Here is a 24,389-nt window from a genome sequence, read left to right as displayed (position 1 = left end):
CACAAAGCGAGGCTGCTGTCAAGGCTAGCTTTATTGTGGCAAAAGAGATCGCAAAATCAGCCCGGCCCTTTGCAGAAGGAGAGTTTATCAAAAACGGGTTTTGAGCCTCAGAGCCTAACCCCGAACATTGATGAACTTGTACAAAAGATGAGACAACTCCAACTATCAGGCCAGCCTCAGACAAGTGAGCATCACAGAGCAGTAACGTATTTTCCTTTTTTTAATTCAGTTACATTTTTACACTTGTTTCTACAAGACGTGATTTTTCTTTGAAGGAAGTATTGTTTTGTCTGTGTGCCATAGATTTTTGTATTTTATTGATTTATATTTATTTTTCAGTTGAATGGACTCAGGGAAAATTGCAGATAAGAGCCAACTGATTTGATTAATTTTTTTATTTTACTATTTGAAAGCGGTGATCATCGGTAGATGATCGAGCAGCACAATAATACATTTTCAGTTTATAATGCATACACTTTTATTTATGCATTTATCTTGATATTAAGAAACACATTTTGTTTTTAAAAACAATTTAATTTTTTTGCTGTTTGGCTGTTGAAAATGTTTTCCCTTGAAGTTACTGACAGAGCCATAACAAAATATTGCCATATTCATTTAATCATTAAATAATGTACACTGTGTTAGGTCTTGGGTCAATAGGCTATGTGCAATCATTTCGATGTTTTAATAAACATTGAACCAGTCCGGCCCTCGGCTTGTAGCAAATTTGTTTTTTTGGCCCTCGGTGTGTTTGACTTTAACATCCCTGGTGTAGCATGTAGCTCCGTTGCTAATTCATATCTCTTGAGGGGATGCACTGCATTTACACGTGAATAAACATTGAGTATTTTTGTTCATTCAGTAGTCAGTTTCATTAAACCGAACATGTACGTCACTGTAACGTCACGGCGTCGGTAAAATACCGCGACTCGCAGCATCGAACCCATTTTGCCTTGCTGATTGTGGCCCGTTGCAATACAATTGCACCTTAAGTTTAACTCAATACACTGATCACACGGTTGTTTAAGAGTAGTGATTCTCGTGATACGATTCAAGGTGACATCATCTGAAGTATATACATGCACACACGCACGTCTATATTTACTTACTGGAAGAGACGTGTTTAGTGAAGTTACACCTGACCGTAACAGGAGTGAGAACGTTATTATTAAAAACAACTTTATACAATAAGCATACCATTATAAAGTAATGTTTTCAAAATGCCCACTTTTGTGTTTGTCAGATTGTCATTGTTTTTCTTTTGTTGTGCAGCTAAAGTGACTGATGGAAGGTGCAACTCAACCAGTGCCTGAAAAGCCAAGCTGTCGCTCTGATGAACTCACACCACTCAGAGTCTCAGAGACATCACTGTGCAATAACATTCTGCTCTTGCCACTTAAATGTTGTTAGTCACCTGAATGTTGTTAGTCACTTAAATGTTGTACAGAGGGTGATATCAACCGGAGTCAGAGACTGTAGGTGACCTGAGCAGCTCCCTCAGTCAGAAAATGAGAACTCACCACTGCAGGAAGGAGTGCTTTAGAAGTTCATTCATCCCCATCGCAGTTAAGACTATACAATATATTGGGGTGTCATGAGCCACTGAGTCAACCAACCTGATCACTTTGCCATCACTGTCCTCACCTTATGCACACAATACACTTTAAATATTTATACTGCATATACCAGTGTTTCCCAACCTTTATTCAATCACGGCACACCTTTTCATTGGAAAAAATCTCGCGGCACACCGCCAACAAAAATCTGTTAAGCTCCTATATTAAAATCAGTTATATTACAAGGAAACACGTACAGTCCTATTCCTATATATGTATGGAGAGTGGAATAATTTAATAGAAATAAATACTAAATATTCTTTAAATTGTATTCCTTTTTTTAAATAAAAGTGACAGTTTTTTAAAAAGGTTTTAGACGGTGTAAGAAATAAACTATTTAAAGTGATTGTGATTAAAATAAAAGAATCAACGTGATTTTGTTTACTGTTTTAGACTAGGGCTATAAATATTGCAACAATAAGAACAAAGTCACTTTTAAAGACGCTCTGCTGTTCTGACAGCAGCTGAGTGGCTATCACAGTCGAGAAATCTCGACTTGACTGCTTATTTTACGTATGTGAAAAATAACCAATCCAGTCTCGACTTGACTGCTTATTTTAAGTATGTGAAAAATAACCAATCAAGGTTCTCCGGTTGAACTGCATGCTCTGATTTCCATTGGGCCACAAACTGCGTTTTTTATATATTGGACTGCGTCGTGAGCTCGGACTGCTCCGTCCTGGAGCATTGTTGGGATGCGTCGGCAGCGGGTCTGCGAGGCAGCGGAAGAGGGGCCAGCGCGAAGACGTCGGGCCAGGCTTGCGGCCAACCCAGCTCGCCCAGCCGTGCCTTCCATTCTCCTGGCGTACGTTCGTTCGCGGGACGACAAGATGGGTTGCGTTCGCCTGATAGGATCCACGAACCGGACAATGCGTGCCTGCTGTGTGCTCGTGTTCACAGTGGCCTGGTTGACTGTCATCTTTCCGGACTCTGCTGTGCATCGGGAGCGGCTAGCGTGCTATCACTCTTATATGTTCATCTTCTTGTTTTATTTTTCCTGTTTTGTTTACTTGTATGTGCGTTGTGAACTCTGTCTTGTCACCCTGGGATAGTGAGAAACGTAATTTCGATCTCTTTGTGTGTCTTGACATGCGGAGGAATTGACAATAAAAGAGACTTTGACTTTGAAACGCACCACAACCGTCATAGTGTCTGTCACTGTTAGCAAAAGCACACAGCAACACACACATAAACTGAATATGTGCCGATGCAATACAATCAGATCGACACAATATGAAATCTCAAGATTCTCCGATTCTCCACACATGCACGATTAGCAAGTGGCTGACCAGGCCTTGCGCGAACTGACCAGTGGTTTGTCGATCCTGTTTACAATGCGCTCCGTAATTAATATTGGACAATCCCACGGCACAGCTGAACGTCTCTCACGGCACACCAGTGTGCCGCGGCACAGTGGTTGGGAAACACTGGCATATACAATAACATTGATGCTCATACTTCTACTCATATATTGCATATTGTGTATGCTGTATACAAAATTCTGATCATGGATATTTGTAAATTATTTTATGTATATAGTTTCTCTTGATGATGTATTCTTGTTTACTGTATTACATATTATATTGCTGTTCGCATACTTTTTTTTTCTTTTGCTATGCTGGGCTGCTGAAACGAGCAACTTTCTTATCTTTTATCGAACGTGTGAGCGTGTCAGCACGTGAAACTTACCACTTCATAGAGGAACCTGTCATGCATCCGCATGACCAGGACCCCGGACAGCTCATCCTTCCTGCCCGTCCCGTCAGCGACAATCACAACGATTGCCCGCACCTGCGGCTTTTTCACACCTGCTCCAAGCTCGTTAGCCGTTCTATATAAACCCTGCACACGCAGCCTTCTCTCTCTGTCGGTCAAGCATTGCTTTCCCGTCCTGTCCATTGCCTACCTTGCCAGGACTGACTCACGTTTCTCATGTTCCGTTGCTTGTCTGCGCCCTACTTTTGCCGTGTTCTTCTATGCCTTTCTGGATGACAGTCCCCAAGGAGGACAGGATTATTATATTGGGAGATTTCAATGCCAGAGTGGGCCGTGACCACCACCTCTGGAAGGGCACCATTGGAAAGGAAGGCATTGGAAACATCAACTCCATTGGGGTTTTGCTTCTTAGCAAATATGCTCAATACGACCTTATCACCAATACCATCTTTCGACAGAAGAACAAACTCAAGGGCTCATGGATACACCCTCACTCAAAATAATGGAGCATCCTTCTGAGGTATGGTTGCCCGGATAAATACGTCTGAATACTGCGTTTATTACATGATGGAATGACAGCCACAGTGCTCAACAACAGTTCCTTGACTGGGCCTTTCACTGTAGAGACAGGGGTCAAACAGGGATGCATCATTGCACCCACCCTGTTCTCTGTCTTCATTGCCGCCATACTCCACCTCATCAATGAAGAACTACCACACGGAATCCCAATTTGGTACAGAACTGATGGCAGGCTCTTCAACCTTAACAGGTTCAAAGCCAAAACCAAGATCAGAACCACCACGGTTGTGGAGCTCCAGTATGCAGACGATAATGCCATTGCAACACACTCTGCAGAAGACCTCCAGGGCATCCTGAACTCCTTCGCTAAGGCATACAAAGCCCTGGGTCTGACCGTGAACATCAAGAAGACCCAGGTGCTACATCAACCCCCACCCAACCAGCCATCTACTCCGCCCGTCATAAATGTGGACAACACTGCACTTGAATATGTTCACCGCTTCCCCTACCTCGGCTGCCTTCTCTCCTCCAAAGCGGACATTGACTCTGAGGTCAACCATCGCCTGAGCTGTGCCAGTGGAGTGTTTGCCAGACTCCGGAAAAGAGTCTTTGAAGACAGAGACCTCCGGGCTGACACCAAGCTCCTGGTTTACAAAGCTGTGGTTCTCCCCATCTTACTTTATGGGGCAGAATCATGGACAACCTACAGCAGGCACCTAAGAGCTCCTAAACGACACCACCAGAGAACCTTGAGGAAAATACTCCGAATCAAATGGGAGGACAGACGCACAAACATCAGCGTTCTGGAGGAAGCCAGGATACCGAGCATCACCACCTTAATAATGCAGCAGCAACTCCGATGGACAGGACATCTCATCCGCATGGCTGACACCTGCCTCCCCAAACAGATGTTATACTCCCACCTGGAGAGAGGTCCGCGAGCCCTAGGCGGGCAAAAGAAACGTTTTAAGGACAACCTCAAGACAAATCTCAGGAAATTTCAAATAACATCTCAGGATTGGAGCGGTGCAAGAAGGTGCAGTACATCACGAAAAGGAACTCCGCCGTGTCGCAGAAACCAAACGACAACTTCGTAAGGAAAGACAAAAACAGGCTCCAGCACGACCACAACCAACCACCACTTCCCCCTGCCCACACTGCACAAAAATATGTGGATCCTGGATCGGCCTCTACGCCCACCTGCGGACCCACAAGTAGACGACCCTGAGAAAAAGTCATACTCGTCCCGAGTGACCGCCGATGATGATGAACGGAATATCTGTACAAAATAGAGGTGCTAGGTAGCTGGACGATAGAGATTTTGCAGAGGAATGGTCGAAGATCCCTCTTTCTGTATTCTCTCAAAAACATTATAGTGTATATTGTGTTTTGTTGGCAAAAGGGGTTGTATAAAGTATTAACATCGGGTTGCTAGTAATTACGGCACGCTTTGTGATTTGATTGCACAATGCCCTTAGAGGTTGGATTTCCCCCAAAAAACATCTAATTCAGAGGTGCCAATAATTGTAGTGTATGTGTGTGCACACATCTGAAAGGAGAGCAGGTGAAATGTTTGGAAATTATGACTTCTCTGTTGAAGATTTAAAATGATATCCAATTAAAATTTGCATCAGTTTTTAATATTTTTACCTACAACAATCCTGTCTGCAAATATTGTGTTGTAGTCCCGGTTATGCTAGTCAGTAGTGAGGAGACTTGAATGCCGCCCCCCCCCTCTCAATAAATAAATTGCAGGGTCTCTACAGATGCAGTGAGCTTGTACTTAGAAAATCTTTATGTATTTACAGTTATGAGATGAGAAGTTACAGAAAAAGAGTACTTATATACAGGGCTGCACAAGATGTTAAATTGAGTGCTAAAAATCACTGCATATTGATGATAGCAGAGTACAGACTATGAACAAGGTTTATCACAAAATCTCTGGTCGTCTACACAGTATCACAAATTTCATGGGTTGTACAGTTAAAAGCCAAACATGGTGATTCTACACAAAATGCAATGCTTCTCCAATTGAGAGACACTGAATCACACATATTTACAGATAGAGTGTATGAAAATGTACACTACCATTCAAAAGGCCTGGGCTCAACCAGACAATGGCATGATGGCAACGGTGAGCGTGTTCTTCCGACTTTCAAGCATTTTGGGCTGTTTAGAAACATGTATAGCCAGGATATCTCATCAAGTCAATGTTAATGCTTTTTTTTTTGTTTTTGTCTTTTGCTTTGAAAATAAGGACAAGTGACACCCCAACACACACCTCTTATGTTCTGATAATAGTGCACAAACAGTACTTTTTTTAATGGACATTTTGTGATGACCCCAAACTTGTGCGCAGTAGTGTACCTTTTCGTACAAATAAAGCTACCTGTGGCACAAAGGCAGCAAAAGAAATCAAGAATGCATGTAAGTCAAAACAACAAAATTAAACATTTGTGCTAAACAGACAGACTGACAAAGTAAGATTACATTATACATAATATACTGGTACTGGCGAAATAATTGAGCATGGAGTAATATCCTTCGTTCAATGTCGGCCTAATATGAACTGAAGGTTAGATGTCAGTCATTCAAAAATAGAACAGATTGTCAATTATATTCCCAAGTTCATGCAAATGTATAAATCATTAACAATGACCTAAAAAAAATTCCCTGTCCACCGGCCAACTGTGCAGCTAGCTTTCCCTTTACTGTATGTCATAGCAGGTGCAAAATGAAAACAGAGGGAAGGTGGGATATCCTGTTTTGGTTTACGGGACAAATTTGGATTCCACCGTGAGCACTTGGTCGGAAGGTGCTGTTTCCATCTCATCCTGGCTGGAGGGGCTGCTGGCTGTGGCAGCCTCACGGGGAGATGGTAGAATTGTGGTGTGTGCGATGCTAAAAGTGCTGCTGCTGCTGGTGCAATTGGTAGTAGGTGTGGCACTGTCTTCCTCCTTGGGCTGCTTACTGGAAAATTCTGTGATGCTAAACACAAACTGGAGGCAACCAAGTTTTATGTAGCTACCGTGGTGGAGCATGGCTGTGCCCTCCCAGCCTGCTCCACTGCCTCCAATCAGGCTTGAGCTGCTTGCCTTACAGCTGCATAACTGCTCCAAGCCACCTTGAGGGTGGCTGCTCATGACTCCGCCAACTGGGAGCAATCCCACCACAGATGTGGGATCCTCTTCATCTGCCCATTTCTTGCTGCGACCTGGGGGAAGAAAAAGCTAGGTGTCTTAGCGATGCTGAACTGCAAAACTAATTTTTCTGCTACAGTCAGAAACAATATTAACTCTCATTTCTTGAAGTAAGTAGAACTTACGAATGATGCCTTGGACCTTAGCCACTAGGCCACTGGGTGGAGATGGCGAGGCCTTCTCAGAGAAATCACAGGAGTAAAGGACGTTGTCCACCGTAGTACCATGCTCACTGTAGTTTAGCAACTCATAATGCTTGGTGTTCTACAAACATGCCAGTCAAAACCACATCCATTAATCAAAGCATTAACATGAATCATGAAAATACTTGCCTTACCTCATCGTAGAATATACAGGCGTGTTTCCCCGATATGAAGTTGCAATGACCATAGTTTGGAAGGCACACATCCATATCAGCACCTTTATTTCAAAAGAAATTAAATATAATGTTAAATATTTTGAAAATATGATACAACACTGACATTTTTCTTGGATATACAAAATGTGTATATTGTACTACAGAAAGATTCACAAAGGTGAACATACCTCAGCTTTTGAAGTCATGAATTAGGATTTTTTTAAAAAAAGGTCAAAGTTGAGCTCAAATTTCAATGTGACATAGACTGAGTCAAAGAATACAAATTCATGCCATACAACAACTTGTTTTTTGTCATCCTTTGTATGTCTCAAGTCAACTGCCCCATCATGTTTTTTTTAACAAAATCACATTCTCACGTGTGTATTCCACTTTACTAAATTTGATTTCCATTTTAACGCAATTCAGCAGATTTATTGGTTTAGAGATGCGAGTATGTCATGAAAACAGCAAGAAGTGGGCATTCACTTTCAAAACAATGCATGTGGGTGCGCGCCAGTGTGAAGGCTTGAATCAATTGACAAATGGACGTCAGTGATGACAGAAGCCCCTTTTAACCCATTTAAGATAGGAGCGCATTACCACATTTCACCCACTAGAGAACGCTGTTAAGCAGTTTAACCTCTAAGACCGAGAATGTACCGTAATGTCCGGACTATAAGCCGCGACTTTTTTCCAAAATTTTGAACCCTGCGGCTTATAGTCAGGTGTGGCTTATATAAGATTTTTTTCGTAATTTTTGTGATGACTTGATCACTTTTATACACTCGTAAAAAGGCTGTGGACCACTGTTGTGGGGTATCTTGAAGAAAAAAACAACGACAAAAATACTATTTTGAAACACTACTATGACTGCTGCTTATTCTGGCTGTCTTGCTTGTGACTATTATGAGCTTTAGTAGGAATGCACGCTAGGTGACCTGCGTCATAGGGCTCTAAACCAGGGGTGTCAAGCTCATTTCTTTCGCGGGCTGCATTGTAGTCATAGCTTCTTTCGGAGGGCCATTATGACTGTCAACCCAAATAAATGTATGAGCACCTCATATTATATACAGTAAAAGCTACAAAACAAACTGACAAATAACTCCTTTTCAAATCAGACGACTAAAAACTGGTCAAATATTTAAAAAATATATATTATTAAAAGTGAAGACAATTTGCAATTCTAGTAATGACACGAATTTGATGCACAATTTGTCTTCGCGGGCCACATAGAATGATGTGGCGGGCCGTATCTGGCCCCCGGGCCTTGAGTTTGACACCTGTGCTCTAAACCCTTTCTCTTAGTCTGCCATGTGACTCAGAGATTACACAAAGCAGTGGCACTGTTTGGACCATCTGCATTGTATTAAAACCCAATCAATCAGCATTTAAATTCAATTCTTCTGACATTTTGCTCACCAAAAATAAGTTGTAGTGAATGTGAACTTTTAATGCATTTTATTCAGGAGGTCACTTTGAACCCTGAGGCTTAAATGGCGGCGCGGTGTATTTATGGATTTTTACGGCCTCCAGGGGGCGCTCTAGCAGGAAGCAAGAGCGAGACAGACGAAGAAGAGATAATGCACCGAAGAAGACGTGCTAGTTTGTGTTTTGAACATTTCGCGCATCACGCAGAACGCGATCAAGACGGACATTACTGAAAGGAAGCTTTTATACACAAACCGTCATTATGGGGGACAAAAGAAATGCATATGATGCTGCTTTTAAGCTAAAGGCAGTCGATGTTGATGACATTGTGTTGCGGCACCCTTTTCTTTATTTCGTGGTCCCGTCTACTCTGGAGCTATACGTGTCGCTCGCTAGTTTAATGTAATTTAGCGCTTCGTGCATGAATAAGATTAGCATGAACAGACCCTCATCACACTCGAAGAAATGCATAAAAGCGACGACGAAAGAGAAACTGAGAAAGTGTGAGGCGAAGGATATCTAATGCTATTACAATCGGACACTGAGGAAGACTTCGATGGTTTCAGTGCACAGGAGGAAGATGAAGACGATGAAGCTCTTCATTTTATTTTTACTAGTATGTTTTTTTAAACAGCCCTGTTAGTGCTGTGCTACCGTGTTGCTGCTGTGTCACCGCCGCGTCTCAGTGACTTTTACCGGTATGTTTTATTTAATCAAACCCTATTAGTGCTGTGTTACTTCCGTGTTGCTGCGGTATTACTGCCGTGTCACAGGCAGTGTTTGGAAAGAAATGTTAAGGTATGTTATTAAAACTTTAAAAAAGCTTTCTGTGTCCAGTCTCTTTGTTAATAACTCGCGTGCACACTTCCGTGTTGCTGCGGTACTACTGCTGCGTCACAGGCAATGTTTAGAAAGACATGTTAAAGTATGTTATTCAAACTTTAAAAAGGCTTTCTGTGTACTGTCTTTCTTTGTAAAAAAAAAAAACTCGTGTGCACGTGCGGCTTATAGTCCGGTGAGGCTTATGTAAGAAAAAAACTAAAATATCCCCGAATTTTAGCTGGTGCGGCTCATAGTCCGGTGCGGCTTATAGTACGGAAATTACGGTAGATGCATTTTGTTTTCCTTGACCCATTCTCTTGATCTAGTAACCAAAGAAATGCATCAAAATTAACACACGACAGCGCCGTTGGTTCCCCAATATGGTATATGTATAAATTTCTAAATAAGTGATGCCGCGCTTCAAGACTTTGAACCAGGTGAACCATCAGATCGGGGTTTGTGGCCACAAAAATGTTTGTGGACAATGGGGAAAAAGAAGAATTTTGAAGGCTTTGAGTCAGAAAGGCGGACTAATTTTGATTGAGGCTGTTTCAAACACACGGGGCCCCAGTGATAAAGGTACAATTTTCAAAACTATATTGACTTTATGCGAGAGTCACAAGTGTTCCACCAACATTTCAGGTTGACGGGATGAATTTCCAGCAACACTTCAGGTTTACGGGAGTGCTTCTAAAGTCACCCTTAGGTTTTAGAGGCCTGAATGTGCTACATAAAGGATGGACAGACTAACAGATGTTTGTTTGTACTATTAATAAAGATGGACTGACAATGATAAAAGGGATTATCTTGCAAACTAGCTCACTCTATGAGCCCCACACCGTGAGGAATCTAGCAGATGTCCGAAAGGAAGCTGAGAGTGGCTGTTGTGCGCTGACAATGCTCGCAACATGGATGCAGACGTAAGAGAGGCTGGTTGTGAGCTCCACATTAAGTGCTCCTTGTGCAGCATGCACTATATATCTAACTGTTCAGGCTAGTCTTAAAGTTGGCCGCCTATCACGTTTGCTGATACGTGTCAGGCACATTGTTTGTTGTTTCACCGAGGCTCAACAGCAACAGCACTTTTGACATTTGAATACACAGCGCTGTTGCTCGATTGTACATACTTTGATTATACACGATTTTCTAATGTGTTTTTTGTCACGGTCACCAATTTTTCATTCTAAATACATTTTCAAGTGCCGTACTTTCTGCGGAATAAGGCACGCTTAAGAGCCTTTAATATTCTCAAAAAAAAACAAGGTGCGCCTTTTTATAAGGTACACCTTTTGTGTGGACCAAATTCCAAAATCTGTAAAGTTGTTTCGTGTGGCTTCTGTAATGTACAGACGTAATAGAAGTTTGTCCTCTCCAGACTTAAAGGAGGGTTAGTCACCCTCCATACAGCAGACCAGGAGGCAACTGCTTGGCTTAGGGACTTTGCATTCGCTAAATAAATAAACAGGCGTATTATGAAGACCCAATGAACCAATCAGAGGACATTACATTTTACGTAGATCGGGGCAAAAAAACCCAATCAGGACTGTACGTAACGCGTAGAGTTTGTACCTCCGTCGCTATTGATAAACAAATACAGTAATCCCTCGTTTATCGCGGATAATTGGTTCCAAATACCACCCGCGATAAGTGACATTTTTATTTCTACATTGTTGGTGTGTCACTAAATGTATATGAAACCATTTAAGTGCATATTTTATTATTAGAACATTAAATAATTGTTTCAAACATGTAAATAATACATTAATAGTATAAATAACACAGAAAATGTTGTATAAATATTGAAAATATAAATATTATACGTGTGTGCGTGTAACATGTTAACAAGTAGTACTAGGCAGGTTAGCGAGTTAGCGGAAATATGCTAATTCGCGATCATGCTAACACACGAAAACGGACCTCTAAAGGAATTTAAATGAACATTTGGAGCAATACTACATTTTCCTAAAGGTTGGACACATGTTCATTTCTCTTGTTAGGAGACCCACTTACATCGTTAATGACTCCTGTACCACTGTAACCGACATATGTACACGAACGTAAAACAGGAAGTGGTTTCGCATGAAAACGGCCTTCAAAATAAACTACCCTACCTCAAATCAAAGCACGGCTGAATCACATAAATAACATGGAGAATTCTTAACACATACTGTAAATATGTTTTTAGAACAACTTTTATTATTATAAATTTTTTAAAACAAGGTACAAGTGTACATGCTCTAAATATGTTTGTAGAACTCTTATTATTATAACATTTTTCTGTAACAAGGTACAACACTGTAAATATGTTTTTAGAACTTATTATAAAAAGGTACAAGTGTATGCGCTGCAATTGTGTGGGCACTCCTTGCCTTCTGCTGGCGTGTGGGCATGTTTTGTGCCATAATTCCTCAATTTAGAAGTTCTATTTTGACTTTTAATTTTTTTTTAATTTGGAAAAAAAAATCTGCGATGTAGGGAAACCACGATAAACGAACCGGGATGTACCGAGGAATTACTGTACTATCTTTTGTGCAAATCTGTAAAGTTGTTTTGTGTGGCTTCCGCCACACAGAGATATAATATACAGACGTAATATGTAGACCCGATGAACCAATCAGAGGACATTAGGTTTTACGTTGATTGGCGCGGTAAACCAATCAGAGGACTGTACGTAACACGTTGAGTACCGTACGTAACACGTAGCGTACGTAACATAGCGTACACGTAGGGGGATTATTTTGGCAAATACAAGACTAGATGTAAAAATGGGAACACAAAATATTCCTCAAACTCTACAATATTGCTCCCTTTCTCCATCAAGACCTCAATGTGGGATCTCCACAGGTACACTTTAACCTAGCGTAGGTCAGAGACCATGGTCCATGTAACAATGATTACACAAGATGGTATACATTTCAGTCTGAAATGCTCCCAAACTTTCACAATTTTCTGTCTTCTTTTTTTTTTAATGGATTTCTCTTGCCGCTCTGTCAATCGCCTGCAAATTTTTCAATTTTTTTTATTTTTTTTTTTTTATGAAGAATCTGTCCCCCGCCTACTGCCCGATGACTGCTGGGATAGGCTACCAGCACGCCCGCGACCCCTGTGGGGATAAGCGGTACAGAAAACGGATGGGATGGATGTTTTAAATGAATATGTAAATGCAAAATGCCAATACGGGAGAGATTTTAATTTTTTATGCACTGTAGTAATTTCCTGTGCGCTGAGAGGGTGAGTGCAGTGTGCAAGTGCACAGCTGAGAGGGAACACTTTTCCCAAGATTAGTACAAAACAAGATTGAGACATTCTGATAAAGTCATCATGTCTTACCAGATCCTATGTATAACGTTCGATAGCACATGCTAACAGCCTTTCCTTTTCCTGTTAGTGGGTAGAAGACAGCCCGGGCCTGCAACTTTTTCTGATCTGAAGAAACAAAAAACACAAAAACCTCAAGATTGAAACTTGGCAATAATTGTATAAAATTCAACTTTATTGCAATGTTTAAATCTTACAGTCAGGGAGCGATGGTGGGGGTTTGGGAGCGTCGCTGGCATCTGTAGGTAGAGTGCTGTCGGCTTTACTAGAGAAAAGCTGCTGGACCCTCTGCCATGCCAATAACTTAATCATCTCTGTATCAAGCATGCCCAGCTCGATCCCTAAAAGATATGAATACGATAACAAAAATTTCATGATTTTTGTAGATTAGTCTTGTATCATCCCGCAACTAAAATTATTGTACCTACCCCCATTATCATCCATACAATCTTTCATGCAGAGATTAGTGATGGAAGAGACTGAATTTGAGTCTGTCAGTACCAAGCCAGCCTTCGCATCTGTAGAAACCACCAGAACAGAATACAAAGATGGCACCAAGACCACATAAATTCATTTTAGAAATTGCACAGTTCCTTCAATGCAAGACGACATTTAATAGAGAACATCTTGAGTGCCAGCTAATTTACAGCATTCTGACTGACCTTCCAAGTGTCACAAAATATTGGTGTATGACTATGTAATGACAGAATAGCTATTTAAAAATTCGATGTTTGTCTTTCACTTAAAAAAACAACAACTCTACCATATTCCATTTTCTTTGTACATGGGTTGGTTTTGCTTAAAGCACCAATTTTAGACCATAACAAACAGCAGAAAACAAGCCATTTGTGAAAAGAACCATTTTAGGGACATCTATGCAAATGCTTTTTGATTTGGTGATGCCCAATATGAACTGTACTTTATTTCTATAAAATAATAACGAGTGAATATGTGCTTTTCATGGCGAAATATTGTATTTGAGAAAAAAATCACCAGTGTGAGAATTTGAAAAACTTTACTAATTATTGGGCGCTTTTCTTTTTATCTGTCGAAAAATACTCCGCCACGGTAGTTCTTGCTTGGATGGAGAGATGGCGCCTTTTCATAAAATGCAAGCACCAAGACGGTCCTCCTTGAAAGTGTTCAATCTTCATCTCTTGTCCTATAGTTACTGCCCTCAGTCAAATGCAGAATGTAGAGACACTACTCCCGGCTGTTCTTTGGTCGATAATCCATTGTTCAAGTCGCTCTTCCAATTCTGGCCACCTTGCGTTGTTTCCCCATAAACCTTTTTGTTTTCTTAACTTGGCGCAGTTCATTTTCCTGCTTCTTCTATTTCCGAACCATGGATTCATTAATGTTGAATTTTCTCACGGCTGCTCTATTACCATGTGCAAACGCGTAATCGATGGCCTGTAGTTTACGTAAATTTTGCCTCATAAGCACGTCTCTTCGTCAATGCCATAACCTTGAGGCTGCATTCGAGGAAGGTCGGAAATTGTAACAGTTCCGACCTCACAGCGTTCAAGGCCAGTGTCAACAAGGATGGCTGATTCCAATAGATTGTTGTTCTCATTTATCACAATACACCACCAGAAAACCCTCTTCCCAATTTCCTAAATTTATATAAATAAAGAAATATTGTATTCTTCAAGACATCATTCATTTTGCCAAATAAATTCATGCAGGTGGATGACAGCATATCTTCACGCAGTCAGTAAAAACTAAATAATGTAATAATAATGACGCTAAATATGTTTAGAATATTGTAAATTAAGTTTTGTCGTTCACGAACTGGACCTTTATGCGGTCACCGTTGTCGAGTGACGTAATATTGGAGTCCGTCGGTAAAGTCAAGATCCCCTTTTTCCCTTGACCTCGCAACTTGGATCTCCCAGTTCAAAAGGATGTTTTAGTGCACGTTGATGAGATGGAAGTCGGAAAAGTCCATTCGGCAAAGTGATGCAGTTTCCCAAATATCGCTTCCGACAGTATGTATTTATCAGTACGTATTTCATAATGTTCTGCCAGGACGTGATCGGTCCTGTGCGCAATCTGAGGGGCGCATGGGCAGAAGGTCGGCCAACTATGGGAACTACACTAAAACAAAGTACCGTATTTTCCGGACTAAAAGTCGCTCCGGAGTACAAGTCGCATCAGCCATAAAATTCACAATAAAGAGGAAAAAACATATAAGTCGCACCGGAGTTTAAGTCGCATTTTGGGGGAAATTTATTTGACAAAATCCAACACCAAGAGCAGACACAAACCAGCAACAACAGGCTAAACAATACGGTATGCTAACGTGACATAAACACAAACGAGGAGCTGAGAACGGGCCTGACGTAACATTAACAGTTATTCAAATAACTATAACAAAAATAACACGTTTATCAAACCATGTGTCACTCCAAATCATTAAATCCATCGATTGAATTTGTCGTCCTTTCTGTAAACAACGCCGCGTGCGGCACGCCGCTGACGTCGAACTCGTCGTCAGTTGCAGTTCAAATTATTCCACAGACCCATATAACAATATATAAACTATATATCAAATAACAATAATATAAACAACAATTTTATCAAACCATCCGTGTCACTCCAAATCATTAAATCCATAGGAATCTTCGTCTTGTGTCACTTAAAAAAAAACAAAAAACACAGCTGTTAACTCCGGAATGAGGTGCGCCGCTGACGTCAGACTAGATACATATATCAAATAAATGTAATATAAACAACAATTTTAATGAACGATCCGTGTCACTCCAAATCATTAAATCCATTGGGATTTTCATCCTCTGTCAATAAAAAAACAAAACAAAACAAAACAAAAAAAAACAGCTGTTGACTCCGGACCTACGTGCGCCGCTGACGTCAGCCTTGTCGCCAGCCTCGTCGTCAGGTGCGGCTCCAATTATTCCACAGATCTACGTATAAAACTATATTGTCGTCTTAATATAGTACCAGGCAAGACGTGGGTTTGGTAACCGTATCTTTATTTCACAAAACAAGAGCTCAACATGTGTGTGCGTGTTCCAAGCAAGCGCCCTGGATCAAAAAAAAAACCGCGACTTATAGTTAGAAAAATATGGTATCTTGATATGCTTGCGCAATGATGCGCGTTCGTATGACATGATATGCGATATGATCGCTTGTTGGATTATTGTTGTTCATAAATAATCTAATAATGTAATGCTGCCTTCATGTGGTATGGTGATCCTTTCCATTTGTGAAGTGGATATTACGAGTGCATTGCGTTCAAGTGCTTTTGTTGAGAGCTGTGGGCTGGGTCATGTCCTGATCCCAGTACAACATACTGTCACTGGTGTACATTACAGACCAAATAAACTCATGGGAGAAAATTGCATACGAGCACCGATCACACAGTATTACTTTACTACAGGAGGCTACGTTATCCTCGACTGACTGCAAGTGTCTGCTTTATAAAACCAAATACTAACGGTGTTTTAAAAGATGGCAACAAGTATAAATGGTGATGTATTACAATTGTGTGTGCCACAGCAATGGAGGCCACAAATTAGCCAACTAACAGCAGTAGAGGACGTTTAACAATGCAATATTTACCATTCACGACACTTTCGCTACTTTCCACAATGTTGAAAGGTCTAAATTAATCTCATCTTGGCAGCTCGTGTATCAAAAAATAATTCCAGCTTTCCGGTGGAAATTATGACAAGTTTTCGATAGCAGTCCAGTTGTACCTCTATTTACAAACGCCTATGTTTATAAACTTTTTGAGATACAAACAAACCAACGGCGCATCATCACTTAATTCATCATAACCTAATTCATCTGCTTCATCCACTCTTACCAAAACATGCTGTACTGAAGTAAGTGACATCTTACTATTAACAATGAAAAGCTTGTTAAAGCTGCGACACAGGCCGCAGTTGTAAATAAGAACTTGTTCTTAATTGTTTGGCTGGGTAAATAAAGGTTAAATAAAATAAAAATAAAAACACAGGAATTGTGATAATTGAGGTTCTTCACAAAGAATTCTAAGAAATGCACCGTAGCAAAGATTTAGCCATCAGCAAATCAAAACTGTCACTCAAGAAAACTTTTTACTCTGTAACTCAGTCACCACACATTACTGAACTCTCTGCTGTTAGTGAAACACTAACAATGATTGCATCCAAGACCAAAACAATGAAATAAACAATTCTGGACCAACAAGCACGAAGTATGAGAGACAATGTGATATTTTCTAGTATTCTGGAGTCATTGACCGAGGAGCCCGAAAACCTGGTTAAGTATTTTGTGGTCAACCTACTTAAACTCACAGGAGAAACTGTAGAGGTTAGCTTTCACCGTGTACATCGTTGAGGACATAAACCTGCAAACCCCATCCGACCCAGACCCATCATTGCAAAATTCGTACATTACAGAAGGAAATGGTGCAACGACAAGGCAAACAACTGCAAAGAACCCACTCAGCGACCAATTTCCACAAGAAATCAACCAAAGACGCAGACAGCTTTTCCCAATTCGAAAGCAAATGATGACCCAAGGTAAGAAAGTAGTATCGTGTTTTCTGGAGTATAAGTCGCTCCGGAGTATAAATTGCACCAGCCATAAAATACATAATAAAGAAGAAAAAGACATACAGTGACTCACAAAAGTGAGAACACCCCTCCTCACCCCTTCTGCAATGTTTTAATTATATCTTGTCATGGGACAACACTGAAGAAATGACGCTTTGGTACAATGTTAAGTAGTCACTATAGAGCTTGGATAGCAAAGTACCATATTTTCCGGACTATAAGTCGCTCCGGAGTATAAGTCGCACCAGCAGTAAAATGCCCTAAAAAGTGAATAAAAACATATATGTCCCTCTGGAGTATAAGTCGCATTTTGGGGGCAATTTATTCGACAAAATCCCACACCAAAAACAGTCATGAACGAGCAACAACAGGCTAAACGATAGCAACAACAGGCTAAACGATAGGTATGCTAACGTGACAAACACAAACAAAGAGCTGAGAACGGGCCTGACGTAACAGAGTGATTAAGGACAAGTATTACATGAATAATATGTTTATAAAACCATCGGTGTCACTCCAATTCATTAAAAAGCAACAACAGGCTAAACAATAGGTATGCTAACGTGACAAACACAAACAAAGAGCTGAGAACGGGCCTGACGTAACATATAGTGATTAAGGACAACTATTACATGAATAACATGTTTATTAAACCATCGGTGTCACTCCAATTCATTAAATCCATCGATCGTTCTTTGTCAACAATGGGTGCGCGCGGCTGAGGGCGCTTGCACTTCAAAATATTCCACAGGCTCATATAACGATAGATAAACTATATTTCAAATAACTATAATAAGCCAATAATATTATCAAATATTGTTATATTGTTAAATTACTATAAATTGAAAAATGCAATGACAAAACTGAAGCTAAAGACAGGAAAACCCGGTATCATCATAATCCAGATTTGACATGATAAACAAGATATTTTATGATCACTTTAAATTCATTAAATCCATCGATCGAATTCCTCGTCCTTTGTCAACATCGCCGCGCGTGCGCCCTGACGTCAGCCTCGTCTTTATTCCACAGATCTAGTATATAACTATATTGTACCGTTAACAAAGTACAAGGATAGACGTGGGTTTAGTGAACGGCTCTTTATTAAACAAAACAAACTTCCAAGCGTGTGGCGGCGTGGACTTCCAGACACGAGAGCTCCATGGCATAGGACCGGGCGTGCGTAATGGCCATGTCCGAGCCCCATGCACCGTTCGCGGACAGCCACTCGGCCGAGCGCCGGCCCCCGACTCAGAGTAGGACCGGGCATGCGTAAAAGCCATAATTGTTTTTCAAACCTTCTATGTCACTCCAAATCCTTAATTCCTTCAAACTCTTTGTCCTCCGTGTCACTTAGAAATGATCACCGCTAATGATGCCGGTAGTCCTTACGTGGGTACGTTTGTCCTTTATGTAAACAACCGCCGCGCCACGCCGTGCCACTGACGTCACTTGAAATAGTAATCCATTGGTATATCACGGTTCTCCAAACTTTCTTTCTGCTGCTCGATTACTGTTTTCAGCTGCATATTTTACAACTTGAAGTTTGTAACTTGCAAAATATGAGTTTCTTTTTGGTGCCATTTTTCTTAAACCCACCCAGTTGATGAGTCACGGCCAACGGTGAAATTTAGAGCGCCCTCATCTAGTTTCGTCTGAAAATATAATTTTTTTCAGATGTAGTTTTTTGTTTTGTTTATTTGGTTGTTTTATCAAAGTCGAAGTCTGCTTTATCGTTGATTTTTTTTCATATACTAAGACACACAAAGAGATTGAAATTACGTTCCCACTATCCCTCGGTGAGATAGTACACATATGCATACAACCAACACAAAAAAAAACAAGAAGGCACAAACAATGAATAAATAAGAGTGTTGAATAAATGATAAACAAATAATAATAAGTAATAATAATAAATATAAGAGGAGCAAAAATGGAGCAAGTGTACACACAGCAGACAGTGGACTTGGATATGGTGCTTTAAAGTGTTAATTGCTTTATTTGATGTTTTCTCTATTTTTTATGTTTTGAATATGTTCAAGATAAAGATATAAAAGCATGTGAAGTGATCAAGTATACTAAAAATAACATGGGAAGTGGTCAACTATACTTGTAAGTAAGTGATGTCTTAATGATCAAGTAAAAATTTGTGAAAAAAAACATAAGTCGCTCCTGAGTATAAGTCGCCCCCCCACCCAAACTATGGAAAAAAACGCGACTTATAGTCCGGAAATTACGGTAAATTTATTGCTACTTCAAAGTAACTCAGAATACAATAATGAATGTGTAAAATGCTGGCAACAAAAGTGAGTACACCCCAACTGAAAATGTCAAAATTGGACCTAAATGTCAATATTTTGTGTGGCTACCATTAATTTCCAGCACCGCCGTAACCCTTTTAGGCATGGAGTTCACCAGAGCTTCACAGGTCGCCGCTGGAATCCTCTTCCACTCTTCCATGATGACATCACGGAGCTGTTGGATGTTGGAGACCTTGCGCTCCTCCACCTTCCGTTTGAGGATGCCCCACAGATGTTCAATAGAGTTTGGGTCTGGGGACATGGTTGGCCAGTCCATCACCTTCACCCTCAGCTTCTTTAGGAAGGCAGTCGTCATCTTGGAGATGTGTTTGGGGTTGTTATCGTGTTGGAATATTGCTCTGCGGCCCAGTTTACGGAGGGAGGGGATCATGCTCTGCTTCAGTATTCCACAGTACATGTTGGCATTCATTGTTCCCTCAATGAACTGTAGCTTCCCAGTGCCAGCAGCACTCATACAGCCCCAGACCATGACGCTCCCACCACACCACACACGCTGGACAACGCCTGCATGGCTGTCGTCCTACGAAAAAGCCTCTTCTAAAAAAGATGCACAAGGAAGCTCGCAAAAGGTTTGCTGAAGACAAGCAGACAAAGGATATGGGTTACTGGAACCATGTCCTGTGGTCTGATGAGACCAAGATAAACATACAGTCAAACCTCGATTTTCGAACGTCCCGGTTCTCGAACAAATCGGAATTCGAACGAAAAATTCGAGATTATTTTGCTTTGGATGTCGAACAAAATTCGGTTATCGAACCTCGCGAGATGAGCTGGGAGGACCCGAGAAAACCCGACCGCGCGGCCCGGATGCCGACTGACTCCGTTCGTTATTGTATTTTCGTTACTTTGAGGATTGTATTAACCCCTAAACATGCCTCCAAAGAAAGCAAGTGGGAGCAGTAAAGCCATCCTAAAACCAAAGACACTCTTAAAGCAATGTGACAGTGAGCGCCCAGCGCGCTGCGGTTGCGCGATCGGACCAAATTAAACTCTCTGCACACTGAGGTCCACTTAAAAGCACCTCAGGACTTTAAAAATATTTTCTAAATTTCAGCGACGGCTCTGTCACAATCATGCGACCAGCGCGGTGCATTTGCGCGGTCGGCGGTGCGCTACGGTTGCACGTTCGGCGGTGCGCTGCAGTTGCGCGATCGGACAAAAATGCGCAAATGAAAAAATGCTTAAAAAGGGCGTTTTTTTTTTAGTCTTGGAACGGATTAAATTTTTTCCCATTATTTGTAATGACAAAAATGGATTCGGAATTCGACCGATTTACTTCTGGAACCGCCTTCTGGAACGGATTGTGGTCGAAAACTGAGGGTTGACTGTATTTGGTTCAGATGGTGTCCAGCGTGTGTGGCGGCAACCAGGTGAAGAGTACAAAGACAAGTGTGTTTTGCCTACAGTCAAGCATGGTGGTGAGAGCGTCATGGTCTGGGGCTGTATGAGTGCTGCTGGCTACAGTTCATCAAGGGAACAATGAATGCCAACATGTACTGTGGAATACTGAAGCAGTGCATGATCCCCTCCCTCCGTAAACTGGGCCGCGGAGCAGTATTCCAAGACAATAACGACCCCAAACACACCTCCAAGACGACCACTGCCTTCCTAAAGAAGCTGAGTGTGAAGGTGATGGACTGGCCAAGCATGTCCCCAGACCTAAACCCTATTGAACATCTGTGGGACATCCTCAAACGGAAGGTGGAAGAGTGCAAAGTCTCCAACATCCAACAGCTCCGTGATGTCATCATGGAAGAGAGGAAGAGGATTCCAGTGGCGACCTGTGAAGCTCTGGTGAACTCCATGCCTAAAAGAGTTACGGCGGTGCTGGAAAACAATGGTGGCCACACAAAATATTGACATTTGGGTCCAATTTTGACATTTTCAGTTGGGGTGTACTCACTCTTGTTGCTAGCATTTTACACATTCATTGTTGTATTTTGAGTTTTTTTGGAGTAACAACACATTTACTTTGCTACCCAAGCTCTACAGCAGGCGTCGGGAACCTTTTTGTTGGACAGAGCCATAAATGCCCATTTTTTAAAAAATAATGTTCTGTGAGAGCCATACCATTTAAATAGAACGATAGGTTAAATACAATTGAATGCATGTATTTTAATTACGACCAATGATTTTTTGAGTACTAATGTAATCTTTTTAATAACGTTTTTAATGTCGTCAAAAGAGCCATATCTGGCTCGCGAGCCATAGGTTCCCGACTCCTGCTCTACAGTGACAACTTAACATTGTCTCAAAGTGTCATTTCTTCAGTGTTATCCCATGACAAGATATAATTAAAACGTTGCAGAAATGAGAGGGGTGTACTCACTTTTGTGAGGTACTGTATATAAGTCACTTCGGCGTATAAGTCACATTTTTGGGGGAAATGTATTTGATAAAATCCAACACCAAGAACAGACATGTCCTCTTGAAAGGCAATTTAAAATAAAAATAGAATAGGTAACAACAGGCTGAAGGTACGGTATGTTAACGTTACAAAAACACAAACAAGGAGCTGAGAACGTGCCTGATGTAACAAATTAAGAGTTATTCAAATAACTATAGCACAGTGTTTCTTGTTGGAGGTACCGAACTCCACCAGTTTTATATGCGCATTCACCAAATCCCTCTTTAGCGAAAAGAAAAAAAAATCAAATTCAAGACATGGATGTTTTTTACTGGTGCAAAAAATGAGCCGTGCATGATCATCACTTTGTTCAAAGAACAAAACCAACACAATACATGAACTCACAACACACACTTGCAAATCAGTGTGCCTTTGCGAGAGCAGTCCAGATATGCGGTATCACGAACTTACACGATAAATCAGGTGTGTTCGGACCTTCGCAGTGCAGGCTCTGCCGAACCCCTGAGACTGACTCACCGAACCCCTGAGACTGACTCACCGAACCCCTAGGGTTCAATCGAACCCAGGTTTAGAACCACTGCTATAGTATAAATAACATGCCAACCAGTTTATCAAACCATCCGCGTCACTCCAAATCATTAAATCCAATGAAATCTTCATCCTCAGTGTCACTTATAAACAACTCTGCGAACCTCGGCAGTAGAAGATGCAGCACTTCCTCTTCTCCGTGGCTTACGTCAGACTCATCATCAGTTGTGGTTCCAATTACTCCACAGGCCTAGAGCGCCCTCATGCGGTTTAGTGTGAAAATAACATGTGAAATGATATAATATGTTAATAAATTCACACATAAGTCGCTCCTGAGTATAAGTCGTACCACCGGCCAAACTATGAAAAAAACTGTGATTTATAGTCCAGAAAATACAGTAATCACAATGGACAAATTATATATTGGTGAAAATTTATTTGGAGACAAAGACATTACCCATTGGCTTACTGATATCCTAGCTTCACACACGTCATTTAGCACCTCTTTCACAACACTGTACATACAATGCAGTTAAGTAAGTTGTTTGGTTCCTGGTATTGTTATTGCCTGTCTCTCTGTCTTTGTTCTTTGTATTTGAGTTGTGTTCATCTTTGTCCATTGTCATTTGTCTTATATTGTACCGTATTGTTGCACACACAACACAAACACACAAATACAAACACTGCCACAGAAACAATTTGCACACAACAAGAAGCCCTAAAAGTTACATATTATGCAGCTCAAACTGGTAACCTGGAATGTTCGTGGGAATGTTCTGAACTATATCAATAAAATACAAGCTGATGTTTATCTACTACAAAAGACTCATCTTTCACAGGCAAAAAAAAAGATAATTTAAAAACAAATGAATTTACTGATTTCTTCTCTCCATCTTATAACTTAAAGCAAAGAAGTGTATGCATCCTGACTAATAAAAGGGTACAGTTTGCTCTCAATACAACAATTTCAGACCCTGAAGTACGTTATATAATCATAAATATTTTAATTGACAACAAACCACTTACAATGTTTATGGCCCAAACGCCGATGACCCCACCCCCAGTTTTTAAAGATATTTTTTTGCTTCCATATCCAATCTTACTATCTGCCCTGTAAACATACGACTTTAATACAGTAATCAAGATAAATCAAGAATGACCTCTAATAGTCATGTACAATCCAGAAAAATAATACACCAGTTCATGAGTGATTTTGGTCTTGGCGATGGTTGGAGGCAACAACACCACATCGCCAGAAATATAGATTTAACTCACCTGTCCATCAGTCTTACTCCCGCATTGACCTTTTACTGGTCAGCAATTCAATCATACCAAATATCGCAGACACAAAAATCCTCCCAATAACCATTAGGTTATTAGGTTAGCAGACTAGAGGTGGGGGAAATTTCCGATTCTTAGATTAATCGCGATTCGGCCGTGGAAGAATCGAGAACGATTCGCAAACATCCAAATTCCGATTATTTAAATATGCCAAGTAAAGCTGAATTAAAATACAGTAAGTGCATTCTCCGAGACGCTATGCGGAACGGACCGAGAGCACAGTGGCACACTTAGCACACTTCCGCAGTAAACTCCTCCAGAAAAAAACAAACAAACAAACATGGCTGAG

General features: G+C 40.9%; 1 protein-coding gene across 2 annotated transcripts in view; it reads right to left on the bottom strand.

Annotated features, from left to right (window-relative positions):
• Positions 1-5,623: 5,623 nt before the first annotated feature.
• phf12b (PHD finger protein 12b) overlaps positions 5,624-24,389 on the bottom strand; it is a 45,154-nt gene continuing 26,388 nt past the window's right edge. For both annotated transcript variants that reach the window (XM_088380457.1, XM_088380455.1), the window contains 6 exons: positions 13,406-13,495; positions 13,175-13,318; positions 12,990-13,085; positions 7,389-7,471; positions 7,177-7,315; positions 5,624-7,065 (listed from right to left, as the gene is read on the bottom strand). In XM_088380457.1, coding sequence (XP_088236583.1) covers positions 6,623-7,065; positions 7,177-7,315; positions 7,389-7,471; positions 12,990-13,085; positions 13,175-13,318; positions 13,406-13,495 — 995 coding nt within the window. In that variant the 3' untranslated portion in view covers positions 5,624-6,622. The remainder of the gene's footprint in view (positions 7,066-7,176; positions 7,316-7,388; positions 7,472-12,989; positions 13,086-13,174; positions 13,319-13,405; positions 13,496-24,389) is intronic.

Source organism: Syngnathus floridae, chromosome 7, assembly GCF_059516105.1.
Source record: "Syngnathus floridae isolate MCC-2025c chromosome 7, RoL_Sflo_1.0, whole genome shotgun sequence".
Lineage (NCBI taxonomy): Eukaryota > Metazoa > Chordata > Actinopteri > Syngnathiformes > Syngnathidae > Syngnathus > Syngnathus floridae.
This window is presented reverse-complemented; position numbering and strand designations above follow the sequence as displayed.